General features: G+C 46.4%; 1 protein-coding gene across 2 annotated transcripts in view; it reads left to right on the forward strand.

Annotated features, from left to right (window-relative positions):
• Window positions 1-15,857, forward strand: part of SYN3 (synapsin III) — a 409,605-nt gene that overhangs the window by 344,476 nt on the left and 49,272 nt on the right. For both annotated transcript variants that reach the window (XM_039877852.1, XM_039877853.1), the window contains exon 7: window positions 1,064-1,126. In XM_039877852.1, coding sequence (XP_039733786.1) covers window positions 1,064-1,126 — 63 coding nt within the window. The remainder of the gene's footprint in view (window positions 1-1,063; window positions 1,127-15,857) is intronic.

The following is a 15,857-nucleotide window of genomic DNA, read 5'->3' on the forward strand; positions in this document are numbered from 1 at the left end:
GCGCAGCATAGAGAGTTTGGCTGGGGCTGATCCAAGTCGGGGGAGTGACATTATTACTAAATACTTGGAAGTGATAACCTGTGCCCCTGAGCAACTCCAAATGTACTTCTAGACACAAGCAAACACATCTCAGACAACATAGGAGCAGCATGAAGAAGAAATGCAGAGCCTCGGTCTAAACCTGGTTCCCTCATTTCCTAGCCGAATGACTGTGGGCATGGGCTGGCACCTGATCTTTTGAGCCCCGTTCTCCTCCTCCGTCATCGGGAGAGGTGTGCCTGCCTTGTTGGTCTTGCTCAGAGGACTGACTGAAGCATAGATTCCATGTCTGGTGCCTTTCCTGGGTCAGGTAGTGTTCTGGGAGCTGGGGATGCAACAGGGAACCAAACAGCCCAGGCTGCTGCCCTCGTAAGTCTAACTGTCTAAAGATCACACAGGGCAGGCACTCGGCACAGTGGCCCACACTATGTGGCCAATAAACTCTTGTGCCCGTGGTGGGCATGGCCCCTATTATTAAGAACCTCACAGGGTGGCCTAGCGAGGGCTTGGGGGAGGGAATGAGAGTTTCCAGATATTTGAAGGTCATTGGGGGACTGACGTAAGGCAGAACTGTGGCCAGAATGACAAAGCTGTCATTCACTGAGTACTTACAATGTAAGGGCCTCACACACAGTAACTCGTTTAATCTTCACAGCAACCCCCATGGGATGGATACTCACGATCCCCATTTTACGGATGAGGACACTGAGGCACAGATCCATGCGATAACTTGTCAGAGGTCTCACAAGCCAGGGTGTGAACCCAGTCCGCTTGCTCTGCTTCACTAGCTCTCTAAGTTGGCGGGTGCCCAGGCAGACTGGTTTTTAGAGCTGTTCTTTGGAAGCCAAGAACACTGGCATTTGGGGTGTTCGAACTACAGCAGGAGGACCATCTGTCAAAGCATCCGTCTAGGGATTCCTGACGATATCAGATGAGTGACTCTTCCTACAGAACAGGCAGGGCCCAGGATCTCTAAGATAATACCATTTACATAAAGTAAATGACCATTTCTTGTCTCTTTCAGCTCACGGCCCCTCACTTCCCTGTGGTGGTCAAGCTGGGACACGCCCATGCCGGAATGGGAAAGGTAAGAGAAGCAGCTCTCACGCTCACGTTAATACTCACACATCTTCCCCAGATCACCTGTTTCCCTCCCTCTCTGGCCCCCACTATCCCCACCTTAGCCCGTCTGCCCAGAAAAAGAGTGTTAGAATACCCCAGAATGTACTTCCTCCCCTTCCCAGCCTGTGTGGCATGGAACCTCTCTCCAGATCAGTCCATACTTGTGGAAATCTACCTGGAATTGCTGGCTAATTGTTGCCTATGATTGTGGCTCCAGGGAAGTGAATGTCAAGCATTTTTTTAGTTGCTGATTCTTTTGTTCCTGTCATCATCTCCATGGCTACGCTGTAAGCTCATGTCTTACTTATCTCTTTGTCACCTGTGGGGCTAACATCCGTAAGATGGCAAATGCATATGGCTCCACGGAGGACGTCTTTGGAGTCAGTTAGCTTCTGCCAAAGTAAATAATATATTTTACACAGTCGCAGCTGACATATCATGACAAACTATATTGGTCAGATTCTTTTAGTTGCAAATGTAGAAACTCGACTCAGAATTGTGGGGGGAAAGCTAATTCATTGGTTTGAGCCGTCAGGAAGTCTGGAATAGTTCTTGATAGATTAGAACAGAGCTGGATCCAGGAGCTCAAAGGAGATCATTAGAGCTCAGTCTCCTCTATCATTTGACTCCGTTCATCTCTACTCAGTGTTTTCTTTAGATAGTCAATCAACATGGCTGTGGGTGGCCCACCCTGGTCCCTAAGCTCACCATACTAGAGAAAGAAAGGCCCTGTCTCTTTCCAGCATCTCTATAGCTGATCTAATGGAGGAACATGGATCAGCCTCGTTTGGGTTCCTGTGCCCACCCCTAACAAGTGGATATGGAGATGTATTCAGCCTCACTCAAACCCTATGGATCAGGGTCTCCACAAGAAATGGAGATTTACTCCTAAGTAAGAGGAGAGGGCATGTGGGGAAGTGTGGGGAAGGCGGCTACCACAGGCCTCCTCTCCAACTTCTGGCTCAAATAGAATCACATGAGAACATGCGGATCTCAGTGCCCATGGGAGGGACCTGAGCCCAAGCACGAGGCCCAGTATAGGCGATGCTAGATGAGGGACAGCAGGGGCCAGTAGAAACCTTGCTCTAAGAAGGCCCAGCCCGGCCATGAATAATCCTGCACCTTGCACCTGCCCCATCCTGTTATGCCTTCTGCATCCCCTCTTCCCACCTAAATTCCATCCCCTTCAGGCAGCAGAGTGGAAAGAGCCAGGCAGGCAGGGCACGCGCAGCTCTGACGCTTGTATGAACTTGAGCAAGGTGCCGTCGCCTCACTTCTCTTGGCCTCCTCATCCGTGGAATGATGATAATTTTAATAGCCGCCTTTAAAATGAACCCTCCCGCCACACTACATCTCCCTAAAAAGCACATATTGCAAGTGCAGAGACTTTTGCCTGTTGACCCACTACTGTATCCTATAGTGACCCCTGGTGCACAGTGGCCCCTCGGTTTGTTGGTTGAATGGATGGACGAGTGAATCCTCCTTTAGAAGCAACCCTGTGTCTGCTCCCCACCGTCTCTCCTCCCAACCCCCTCCGCTCGGCTGAGGCTGCCCTCCCTGTGGTCCCCAGTGACCGCTAATCCAGCAGGCACTTTTCAGTCCATATCTGAATTGACCTCTCTATATCAGTTAAAGCGGCTGGCCATCCTTCCTATCCCGAAACTCTTTCTCCAGTGATGCTCCTCTCTCGAATCTCCTCCTCTCTCTCTGAGCACAGTTTCCTTCAAGGACCTTTCTTCCTCCCATCTTAAACTGTGTCTATTCCATGAGCACAGGCCATCTGAGTGCTAATCCACTTCCTCGTCTTCAGCGGTCATCTGCATCCCAGCAGCCCTCAGTCACGTGTCCTATCCAGAGCATCAGGCTCTTATATCCAGTTACCTCCACAATATCTCCACCTTGTCTCCCATGGAAACCTCCAACTCTAAACATCCCAGACCCATGCCCACGATCTTCCCAGACAGCCTTCTCCCTGTCTTCATCTTCATCCTCCTCCTCCTGTGCCCCTCTCTGCAGCAGGAACCACCAGTCCCTTCACCGTCTCAAAACAGAAATCTGGGAGTCATCTCTGCTTCTCCTCCAAATCCAAACGGTCGTCAAGTATTGTCACTTGCCCTTTATTAACGTTTCTCAAACTTGTCCCTTTCTTTCCACCCACTGCCGCCATAATGGACTATTCTAATCATAAGAGCACCGTAACTTCTTTAGGAATCAGTCAAACTAGGCTAGAGGATTCCCAAGAATTAAATTCTGTTTCTAAAGCTTAAAATAATCCCAGACAGGAAATAAAAAGAAGGAAATACTTAAAAAGATTGACGCAATTCTCCAGGGAGTCGGGGTGGGGGGAGGGGCGGTCTGCCTCTGAGAAACTCAGGCCCAAAAGGGACTCCCAAAACATGGAAAGGAGGACACACCTCCAAGGAGAGAAAATGTCACTGACCGGAATAAACAGGTTTGCAAAAAAGCTGAGATCAAGAGAAAAGGGTTTTTCTTCATATGTTTGGAATAAGAAAACTATCAAAAATGGTCTAGATATGCCAACTGAGCAGATGATGTCATATTCATGGCTGAGAGGGAGAAACATAAAATTGGTACCTTCTGTGGTACTTCTACCTTCTCTCGAGAAGAAAGATTGTCTGGCTGGAGACCAGCAGGGACTAGGGGGAAGCTGATGAAGACATTGTCAGTAAACTCAGTGTTGCTGGAAATTCACCTAGGACCCTGTGAATGAAATGACTAACCCATCCTCAATTATATTTTCCTCCTTTATTCATATAAAAGGATAGAAAGATGAAAAAAAGTTCCACGTGAAGGAAACTATAGGTGGTTTGAAGTGCCTGGAAATATAAGGAATTCTAACAAACAAGAAAGACTCGAAGACAAGAGGGGGACTAATACCCTCTTCTATTAAAACGAGAGAAGTCGATATCACAAAGCACAGAAATTAAAATACAGTGAAACGCCATGCAGTTTGGAAAGCACTTAGACAGGTAGGAGGTAATCGTGAGAGCGCCGTAACTTCTTTAGAAATCAGTCAAACTAGACTAATGGTTCTTATATGAGCGGAGGGTGAGTTCTGCAGTCCAGGAGGCATTTGGCTATATCTACAGGCAATTTTGGTTGTCACAACTAGGACTGAGAGAGATTCTACTGGCATCTGGCATCTCCTGGCTGGAGGCCAAGGGTGCTGCTGCATGTCCCACAGTGCCTGAGACGGCCCCACACAAGAAAAAGTTATACAACCCAAAATGTCAGTCGTGTCAAGGTTGAGAAACCCTGGACAAAACTAATTTCATTTCCTTTTCCTTTTGTTGAAAGTTTTGCCAGACTGTAAACCAGAGGAAGCAGTGGTTATTTTAGAGTTCAACATGTTTCAAAGTCTGTCCCCAAAATTATAATTATTCAGGATGCTAAGGGCTATTTTGGTCAAATAGGTTTGGGAAACTCTGTGCTAAAGTAAGTTTTATTGCAGAATTTCTCAGAGTCATAACTTTTATTCATATACATTGTAGGGGTAAAACAACAGGAAAAAGTGTGCAGAATTTCCCAGATTTGCCTGACCCCAGAAACCTTTGATCATTTTTTTATTGAGATGCTTGTCCTTTTATTAATTTCTAAATACTCTTTGTATATTAAGCACATTAATTCTTTGTCATATTTTGCAACTATTTTTCTCCATTTGACATTACATATTCATTTACTATTCAGTTCTTAACCATTTTTAAAGTTTTTCTCGATGTAGTCAAATGTTTCCATCTTTGAGAGGCATTATGTTACAGTGGCTAAAGGAATTGATTTGAATCTAGGTTACACCACCTGTTCGTTGTGAGACCTTAGGTAAATTACTTAGCTCCCCCATAAACTGTTTGTGAAGATTAAGAGACATTATGCGTATCAAGCACACAGTGCCTAGAACACAGTGGGGACTCAATAAATATTAGCTGTCATTATTACTAAGAACGTTCAAACCTACTCTCGGGACCCAAAATCCAGCTGAAGTCACTAAGGGAGATATGACTAAACGGCAGCATCTGTCAGAGACTTTATTTCATTTGGCTGCAAGTTCAGTGTGAATCAGATGAGTAGAGAGTTGCCAAAACCTCTAATCCCTAAATACCCAATTGATAGATGAAAATGTGCTCAACTTCATTAGTCATTGGGGAAATGCAAGTTGAAACCACAATGAGATGCCATTATATAACCACCAGAATAACTCAAAAAAAAAAAATTAATAATACTAAGTGTTGGCAATGACAGCTGAACAGTTGGGACACCGACACACACACACACACACACACACACACACACACACATACACGCAGCTGATAAAAATGTGAATTGGTACAACAGCTTTAGAATACAGCTTGATATTTCCACTAAGCTGAAGTTACACAATTCTTCTCTGAGGGATGCCCAGCCTAAATGCATGCATGTGTGTAGCAGTGTTTATAGCAGCTTATTCATAATTGCCAAAACCCAGACATAGCCCATGTGTCCATTAATAATAGAACAGATAAATAAATTACAGTATATTCAGACAAATGGAAAATTTCCTGCAATGAAGATGAATGAACTACAATTATATATAACGACGGGCGTGAATCACACAAACACTATTGAGTGAAATGTCAGATACAAAAGAATTCTTATTTCTATAATTCCATTTCTATAAAATCCAAAAACCAGGGAGACTAAACTACGGTGTTAAATGGTATATCTATTTAGGTGATAAAACTTTTTGAAAGGCAACAAAATTAGTACCATAAAAGAGTGGAAGTGACCTTTGTGGGGGAGGGAGGAGTGCTCTTTGAGATGAGGCAGAAGTGGATGAAGTTCTAGTACTTGACTTGGCTGGCGGTTATATGGACGTTAGCTTTGTGATAGTCACTGAACTGTTGGTTTTTATACTGAGCAATTCTTCATATATGTGTTATACTCTAAAGTAAATAAGATTTTTCAAATGTCATTCACTCATGGTACGTATTAATGGAGATCTGATATCCAGAGCATGCACTGGTCACTCTGTGTCCAGAAGATTGTATTGGGCTCTGGGCCGTATGTCACTCCTGGGTGTTTGAGAAAGCCACTGCCAAATGAGTGTGTCCAGGGAGAATTGACTTGAAGAAGCACTGAGAGAAGAGGCTTTGAGCCTGGAAGGGCCAGAGATAGTGTGGCCAGCATCTTCAGAAACATGGAGAATTGTCATGGGAATACAGATCGGGCTGATTCTACCTAACACCCAGCAGCAAAGCTGGGAGAAAAGTTAGGGCAAAGCAGGTGTCATTAGTGTTGAAGGAGCAGCTTTCTAGCTATCACAGGTGAGCACTAATGGAATGAACAGCCTCTGTAGGTAGGAGGTTCTCATCAATGCAGAGTTGGAGCAAAGATGAATAATGAGAGTTTCAAGAGAATGTAATCATTGTGTGAGATTCTTAGCCTGAGATGTTTGAACCCCCTGAAGTTAAGACAAATCTATGTATGCCATTGTGCGTAGGGGTGATGTGAACATTTTGTGGAGGGAAGAGGGTCCATAACTTTTTTCAGCTTTTCACAGGGCCTGTGGCCCTCCCAAAGGTCAAGACATCACAGAGATAACTCTTACATTATCCTAAACAATGAGAATCTGTGGTTTTAATCAACACTAAGAGCAGTCCATTGAGAGCAAGGGCATAAAATCATGTTACCATCATAGGATTAGAAGTCAAGTCCAAGGCTAATTGCCAGTACAGTATGGGGGTGAAGTTTGTAGAATCTGGAGTCAAAGTTTCTGGCTCGAATGTGGATTTACCATTCACTGGTTGTGTGTCCTTGGGCAAGCTGCTTTATCTCTCTGCACCTCGGTTTCCTCATCACTAATTTGGAGAATAATCTTCTTCCTGGGGTTGTAATGATGATAGAATGAATCGATCAAGGCTTAGGGAGATGCGTGGTAAATGCTCAGTGAATGGGAACTTTAAAAATCCATTACAAATATAAACTTACTCTGCTTACATAACTGCTTATCTCAGCAGCATCACCAAGAGAGGTCAACATAACAAACTAACCCCACCCTTATTTTTATTTCAGAAATTCACAGACTTTCAGGGTTTGAGTCCCAGCACCTCACTTAGAAGATGAGAACCTGAGGCCCCAGAGAGGAGAAGGGTCTTGCCCAAGGCCACACGGCAAGAACAGGAAGGGGAAAAAAAGACCTTTGAGATTATTCAGCCCCATTTCATACTTTAGAGATAAAAACAGTAGTGATAATAATAACCACGATAATAAAAGCGAATGCTCTGTCGAGTTTACTCAGTGCAAGCATTGTTCTAAGTGCTTTATATCCAGTCATTGAATGCAATCCTCATAACCACCCTGTGAGGAAGATGCTATTGGTATCCTCCCCTTACAGATGAGGAGGCCGATGCACAAGGAGTAAGTAGTGGAGTTGGGGTACAACCCCAGGCAGTCTGGCTAGGGTTGTACCTAAGCCCGGAGAGGTGAAGGGCATTGCCATGGTCACAGCTATCATAACACTTCCCCACACATGCACAGGGTTTGTCGTCCTAAGGGAGCCTGGAGTGGTAAATGACAGGGTCGGGTCACCCCTGCAGACAGCCTGCCTGTTCTGGGGGGTCGAGGTGGCAGCTTCTAAACACGATATTTCCACCAGCCCAGGCATCTCGCATACCCCTGCTTGGCCAGGGCTGCTGCTGTCATCAGCCCCAAGTGACCTGGACTCTGGTCTCTTCTCTCAGGCTGACTCACTCAATGGGCTTTCCCAGAACTGTCAATGTTTAAGTGGGAGTAAGGGGGCCAATAACATCGTAACGGAAAGGGAGGACTAGAAAATGAGCAGAGGGAGCAATGGAGCCCAGGGGAACAGTTAAGAAATCAGGAGGTTCCCCAGCATCTGGGAGGCCGCCAGAGAGGAGAGTCACTGTGTTTAATGCTCAGCGGAAGCCAAGTCAAGTGAGAGCAGGGGCGAGGCTCGGGGGAGGAAGGGACCCACGGCCACCGCACCACCCTCCCCCACCTACCCTGCCACTCCCTTTAGATGACCACCAGCCTCATTTATTCTCTGCTTCGCTTGAGCAAAATGAGCCCTTTGGAGGAGATCTATCAGTCCTTTACACCTTCATGAAAATTTCAGGCGCTGTGCTTCCTCTTCAGAGACTTCAGCATGAGTTTGTCTCTGCAAGCGCCATGCACACAATCAATCCCCGTTACTCACGGATTCTGTATTCGCAAGTTTGCCTACTCGCCACATTTATTTGCAACCCCCAAATCAATTCTCACAGCTATTCGTGGTCATTCACAGACATGTGCAGAGCAGCAAATAATTCGAGTCGCCCAACATGCTCTGAACTGAGGCCAAAGAAGGCACGTTCCGCCCTCTGTCTCAGCCCCCTGTCCTCTTCCTCTTCTCAGTCTCTCTACTGCCACAGGTGCACATTCTCTGTGCTTCTTTGTTGGTATAAAACGCCCCCCATCAAGTGTAGAGCTGAAGTGCTGTCTAGTGTTCCCAAGTGCAAGAAGGCTGTGATGTGCCTTATGAGAAAAATATATGTTAGATAAACTTCATTGAGGGCTGAGTTATAGTGCCGTTGGCTATGAATCCAGTGTTAATGAATCAACAATATATATTACATAAGGTGTCTTTAAACAGGGACACACATAAAATAAGGTTATGTATTGCTCAGTTGATGAAAATGCTGTGACCAGAGGCTTAAAGGAACCTAACTCCATCTGTCCCCTAGGAGCATGGTTCAGTATTCACTAATTCAGTGTCTGCTGCAACATTATGGAACATAACTACCGCAAATAATGAGGACCAACTCTGTGTGTGTGTGTGTGGGGGGGGTGATCATTTGCACTGTCGAGGTAACATCCAAATCTGCAGAGAATTTTTATAAGATTTTATTTGAGCCAAACCGATGACAATGCCAGGAAGCAAAACCTCAAATACTCTGGAGAATGACGATTTTGCAGTTTCTCGTATTCGTTTGGAATTAACGAGGGAACATAAGGAAGACTGCATGATGGTAAGGTGGCATGGCAGAAAGCAAAGCCAGGATCAGATTATAGGATAGTAAAAAAGATTATATGCTCCCTTGAGGGTGGTTATGCCTTAGCCTTCAAGGGGTCTGGAAAAGAGTATTACTTCTGACATTTCAAAGGTGTGTTAATCTAGATGCACCAAAACAATGAACAGGGCCAGCTTAAACCTTTTCCTAAAGAAGTTATAGGCGTGGGGTGTGACTACCCACCATGACCTGCCCAGTTGGGAATTTATGATCAGATCATCCTGTGAAATTACTTTTGGTTATTGAACATGGACGTACCCCCTTTTCATCTATGGTCATATGTGTGTATATATACATCACACACACACATATTCTGTAAAGAGTCCTAAAGATCTCTTTCTTCCTTTGGATGCCAAGATACCATTATTCTGAGCACAAACAGAAGCAAACTAAAACAGCCATTTTATGACCCTGGTGTTTGTCATGTTGAAGGCAAAATCACCTGGGTCATCAATTCCTTTTTTTACGGGTTTAAGGCTAGGCTCTCTACTGGTGGTACAGCTCTGCCAGTTCCCACATCCATGCACCATCCTTGGTTCACTGGACAGAGCGTTGGTCTGGGTTCAGAAACCTGGGCCCTCTTGCCAGCCCCACACTCCGCTGGCCAGCAGAATCCACCTGGGCAAGTCATTTAAATACATAAATGCAGTGTATCAGATATATCAAATATGCATGATTTTCCTCACCCGATGACTTGAAAGAGCCACTGAGTAAGCATGCATTAAAAAGTATAAAGTTTTTTAAGTATGAAGTAAAAGTGAGATGGGTTGGTAGGTGAAGAAGAAGAGGATGGGCCTTGGACTTAGGCCTCCCTGGGTTCTGATCTGGGCTCTGCCATTTGCCAGCATTGTCACCTTGAGCAAATGCTTTGACTTCTCCAGGACAACTCAAAGCAGATGAGATGGATGCACAAAGGAAGAGAGGGAGGGTATTAATAATTCCTGAGTGCTCCTGCATCAGGATACACGCCTTCAGCATCTCCTCTAACCCTAGGAGGGCTGTTTGGCCCAAGGTCACAGTTAAGTGGTGGGAGCGGGGATTCTAAAGAAGAAGTTCAGCCCTTTTCTTCCTGCTGCCTGGGACCCTCAGGGATGCCCTGGTGGAATCATTTCTTCCCTTTCTAAGGCAACCAGCCAACTTAATTGGAGAGTTGATTTATAAAGAATTTCACAGGGCTCCACCCGAGAAACATGTCAGTACCTTGGAGACCAGCGTGACCTTTGCATACGAACTGCTCTTGTTTGATGGACTGACCTCACCCCAGGCCTGAAGCCAAGACTGAGAACACTCATGCACGCAAACGAGAAGAGAAACAGAGTATCACCCCGCCACCTACAAGCCCCATCTTGTCAGAAGGGACAGAACTCAGCGGACAGACGCATCTGCAAAGAATACCTGCTCTCGTGTGCACCGAGCACATGACACCTCCCTGAAAAACAGAATATTTTTGAACTGACATCGAGAAGCAGTAAGATTTCTTTATTTTTTTTTTCCCTCTGTTTTCCTGGCGATGTTTATTGACCATCCTTGCTGCATTGTATGTAACAAAGGCCAGAGACGTCATCCGCTTAGGAGCCCCTCAGAAAAAGGATGGGGCGGCATCACCCGGTGGGGTGGGGTCAGGTCACTCTCTGTAATTTACCACAGTTCGATCGCCAGGTCCTCTCTTTTTCCTCCAGCATGAGACGGTCACATACAAACTCGAACCCACATTGGGAGCCGGCTCAGGCCGCAGCCGTCCTTTGAGGTGGGCACTGGTATCATGATACGCACTTAGCTGATGACATAAGCAGAGAACAAGGAGGCAAAATGATTTGTACAAGGTCACACATTGTTTGCTGTGAAGGCTGCATGTTCTTTCTACTGGTCCTGGCACCCAAGCCAGAGGATGGCAGCCTCCAGAAAGTTCCACCAGCCTGTTTGGAACACAGCCTCTGTGTCCACGGAGGCCTTCCTCGGCCAGAGTATGCAGACACAGCCCATTCTTACCATTGGCCAGCAAGAGGAGCGATGTCCTGAAACGAGCAGAGACCACGTGCCTCACTGGGGCCACCGCACGTGGGTGGGCAGGCTCCAGCGACGCCTCCCGGAAGTGAAACCAGCCATATCTCTGGCTTCTTGGAAATAGCTCCACTTGGGGGCAGCTGGCATCGCCGCTGACAGGTGGCAGTGGCAGGGTTGTTTGTGGGGGAAAGTCAGAGAAGGGCGTACACAGGGGACTTACTATATTCTGGAGTGTGTGTGTGTGTGTGTGTGTGTGTGTGTGTGTGTGCTCGCGTGTGCATGTTCAAGTATGTTTGGGGGCAGAATGAGCAAATGTTTTAAACACAGTTCTCAGCAGCCTCTACTAAGCCTCCAGACCAATGAGACACTATTGGCAGACCCTGTTCTCTTCCCTCGACTCCTGGCCTCCTGCACACCAACCTGGATGCCAACACCCTGTCATCCTCTAGGAGTGAGGCCGGAAGATGCAAGGGAGGCAGTGTGGTGGGACAGTGAGTGCCGATCAGGCTTTTACACGTCGTGACAGTCGTAGAAGATGGTTGTATTTTAGAGGATTCAGTGGGGTCGATGGAAGATGCTCCTAGCGGCTGAACAGAAGGGCCTGGGGGCTCACAGCCTCCCTGAGAGAGAAGGGAAGAGCAGCAAAGGACACCCATTGAGAAGTTCTGGCTGGACCAAGTGAGGGTACCCCTGAGATCAGACAGGCCTGAGCCCCTCGACAGCATTGCTACTCAAAGTGAGCTCTGTGGAAGGACCGGCAGCCTCGGCATCAGCTGAGAGCCCCTCACAAATGCAAAACACAGGCCTAGCCTCAGACCTGCTGAACCACATTCTTCTCTTTAATAAGATGCCCACTGGATCCTGGCAGTTAACCAAACTGACTTGAAAGCCCAGCAGGACCATGTTGGCCCAGGAAGGCCAGGCTGGCTGACAAGGACAGCCACAGCTCAGGCCCAGCGGGGCAAAGCCCTGAGAGACCATGCAGCCTAGGAGGCCCTTTCACAAGAAGCCAACTCTCTGGGTTTCTGATATGAATTCTTCTGGTTTTAAAATATCGGCAACTAATTTTAAAAGGATTTTTTAAACCATAGAGGTGAAATAAAACACATCTGGTGGCCACTGAACACCCTGGGGCACCGGTTGGGTGCCTCCAAGCATGATCTTGTCCTCTCTGTACAGGGGGTCATGGAGCCCAATGGTTAAGGTCATAGGCTGAACCATGGCCCAGGGAGTTCAAGTCCCGGCTCAGCCATTTCCCAGGTGTATAACCTTGGACAAGCACTTAATTTGGAGTCTTTATTTTCTCTTCTGTAAAATGGCCCTAATAAATCTCCCTAGTGGGTGAGGGATTGCCTTGCAAACTGATTGAGTTAAAGAACCTGAATTTTTTTGTAGATAATTAAGAAATGTTGGTTCACGTCCTCTAGGACCTAAGTGCTTTCTACACTTTCAGATGCTTACAGATCACCTGGAGATCTTGTTAAAAATGCAGATGCTGATTCTCAAGGCCTGGGCGGGGCCTGCCTAGGAGTCTGCATTTCGAAGGAGCTCCCAGGTGCTGTCGATGCTGCTGGTCCATGTCAGCTCATCATGCTGGTCATGCTAGTCAGGGGTCAGCACACTTCTTCTGTACAGAGCCAGATGGTAAATATTTTATGCTTTCAGGCCATACAGTTCTGTTACAACCAAGTCAACCGCACCACTGCGGTATGGAAGCGGCCCTAGGCAATACGTAAATGAATGAGGGTGGCTGTGTTTCAGTGCAGCTTTATTTATGAACACTGAAGTCTAAATTTTATATCGTTTTCATGTGTTGTGGGATATCATTCTTTTGATTTTTTTTTTTCCGTCCATTTAAACACAATTCTTAACATGTGAGCCACACAAAAACCAGCAGTTACCCTCAGGCCATAGTTTGCAGATACCTGCTCTGCATCATCTTAAAATCTGAACCTAGTCAGCTTCCCCTGCTGCAGTGTAAGCTCGCTGAGTGTACAAGCTGCACCCACTAACTCCACTGCCCCTCCCGGCCTAGGCCAGCGCCCTGTACGGCGGAAAGCCCCGTCCTTCACCCCACACAATGTGCAGGCGCCTGGGAAGCTGAGGTGTTGACACTTGTCAGGTGCCTCCCTTCCCTTCCATTCAATCTCATGGTCACGCCGTGACTCTATAAACATGTGCGCAGAAGAATCGGGTGACCCGGGAGCTCAATAACAACAGAAGGAGACTTGATTTATTACGGGGAAGAGCAAAGGAAAGGAACCAGCGAACTGATAAGCAGGATAATTAGGCAATTCCCTCTGTTGTTCCCATCAGTTCCCACCACCCCTTTCGACCACTGGCAGCACGTGACCCAGACAGCCAGGTCTAAGACATCTTTGAGCTCTGGACCTCAGTATTTAGAAGGATTGAAGGCGGGGTAAAGGTTATTGAGAATTTAAGACCAAGGGCTCTTGTATTCATTCAACAAACATTGATAGAAGTGGTGCCCAACTGTTCTGAGTTGGGGACTCAGTAATTGTTTATAGAATATTTTGGCAAATACTTATGAACTTTGGTTATATGCAAGGATGGAGGACTCTTGGTTAAGCTCCTAAGATGAGAAAGGCATGGCTCCTGAATGTAGGGAGTTTACACACAAAAGACCCAGGCTCATGCTAGACTTCAGTCTAGTGCAGGGTTTGGCAAACTAACACCCACAAGCCAAATCCAGCCCCTGACCTGGTTTTGTTAATAAAGCTTTATAGTAACGCAGCTCTGCTCATATATGTACATATTGTCTATGGCTGCTTTCACACTAAAAGGTCAGAGTTGAATAGTTCTTATGGTTTTCAAAGCCTAAAATATTTACCATTGTACTCTTCACAGAAAGTTTGCCAGTCCCTGGTCTAGCGCAATGCTCTCCAATAATAATGCGCGTAGCAAAACCACAATAAGTAATACATTTTGCCTTGCCACCTGATTCCCAGGATACGTACATGTATATATATTTATTTATTCAAGAAATACTTACTGAGTGCTTTCTACATACCAGGCACTATTCTAGGCACTGGAGATGCAATCCCGAACACCACAAAGTCCCTGTCCTCGTAGAGCTGACATCCTGTCGGGGGAGGTACACGATGAAGGAATAAACAAAACGGCAGTGTGTCAGCTGGTGAGAATGGCCCTGGAGACAAAGGAAACAGGATAAGAGGGACGGAGCGTGATGGGGCTGTGGTCGGGGAAGGCTTTCTGTGCGGTGACTCGTGAAGGAGAGAGAGAGTGAGCCATGTGGACATCCAGAGGAAGAGTGTGACCGCAGAGGCACGCGCACATGCAAAGGCCCTGGGGCACATGCAAAGCCGCCTCTGTGTGGTCCAGGCAGACAGCCAGTGGTGCGGGAATGAGTGCTTCAGGTGACAAGTGGTAGGGAATAAGTTCAGAGAGTTGGAGCCAGGTGGTGGAAGAAGATTGTGTAGACAACTGACTATAATCCAAGCAGAATGAGGTAAACCCAACAGCAAAACAATAAAAGCCACGTGCTGAGAAGGAAGTCCACATAAGATTGAACCATGACGGAGAGGGAGATAGATCTTCATTGATTTACTCATTTTTCCAAAACAAATATTTTAAGTGCGTATAATCACTGTGCTGAGGCCACAGATAAACATGGGCCCTCCTTCCTGGAGTGGGGCCCGGGCACCGGCATTTTTGTAGCCACAGGTGATGCTAATGTAAAGCCAGTATTTCAAAGCTCTGGGCTGGATCGAGACTTGGAAGAGTACACGAGAGCGGGAAGGAGTCAGGGCCAGAGCGCAGATGCATTTTACGCTGCTCTCTAGAATTTGGACTTTATCCTCCAGATGAGAGAGAGACCCACGGGTGGGTTTTAAGCAAAGATCGGGCACGGTTGGATTTATAAGGCAGCAATGTGAGAAGAAAGGAGAGGAGTGGGGCAGGGAGGGGGAGACTAGAGCCCCTGGGACTCGTTAGGAATAAACTGTAGCAGATCAGAGAAGAAATCAGGGTTCAAACCCGGGCAGGAGCAGAAGCCATGAGAAGCGACATGAGGATGCAGTCAACGCCATGGAAAAAGCAGAATTGAAAAAACTCAGGGACTGATTGGATGTTGGGCGGAAGAAAGTTGAGAATAGGATGGTTCCATTCACTGAACTATGAAATCAAGAAGGATAGACTTGACGGGGAGACAGCTGCCATTTTTAACATTTTGCGTTTGAGGTACCTGTGGAGAATAACAGTAATAATCACAAACCATTTATTGAGCACTTACGAGGAGCCAGGCCCTGCGTTCTGCGTTTCGTGTGCATTTTTTTTTAATGTAATTGTCATAACAGATCTATGCCATAGGTAATCAGATGATCCCCATTTTGCAGAAGGGAAAACTGAAGCTCAGACAAGCTAAGTAAGTGGGATGGATGATGATATCTGTTATTGGGTGCACATGCCACTTCACCCAGAGCTGCGCACAATGGCGAGTGCCCGGAAAATGGCAGTGTTGTTACTTATTATTATTATTATCTTCTCGCCACCATGGGAAGGAAACACAAGTCAAGTCTGCAAAGAGGGGAAACAGTTATATTTAGAAGCCTTGTGTATATATAGATGTATATATAAATGCCTTAGTGT

This window comes from Pteropus medius, unplaced genomic scaffold, assembly GCF_902729225.1.
Source record: "Pteropus medius unplaced genomic scaffold, Ma_sr-lr_union100, whole genome shotgun sequence".
NCBI classification, from domain to species: Eukaryota; Metazoa; Chordata; class Mammalia; order Chiroptera; family Pteropodidae; genus Pteropus; species Pteropus medius.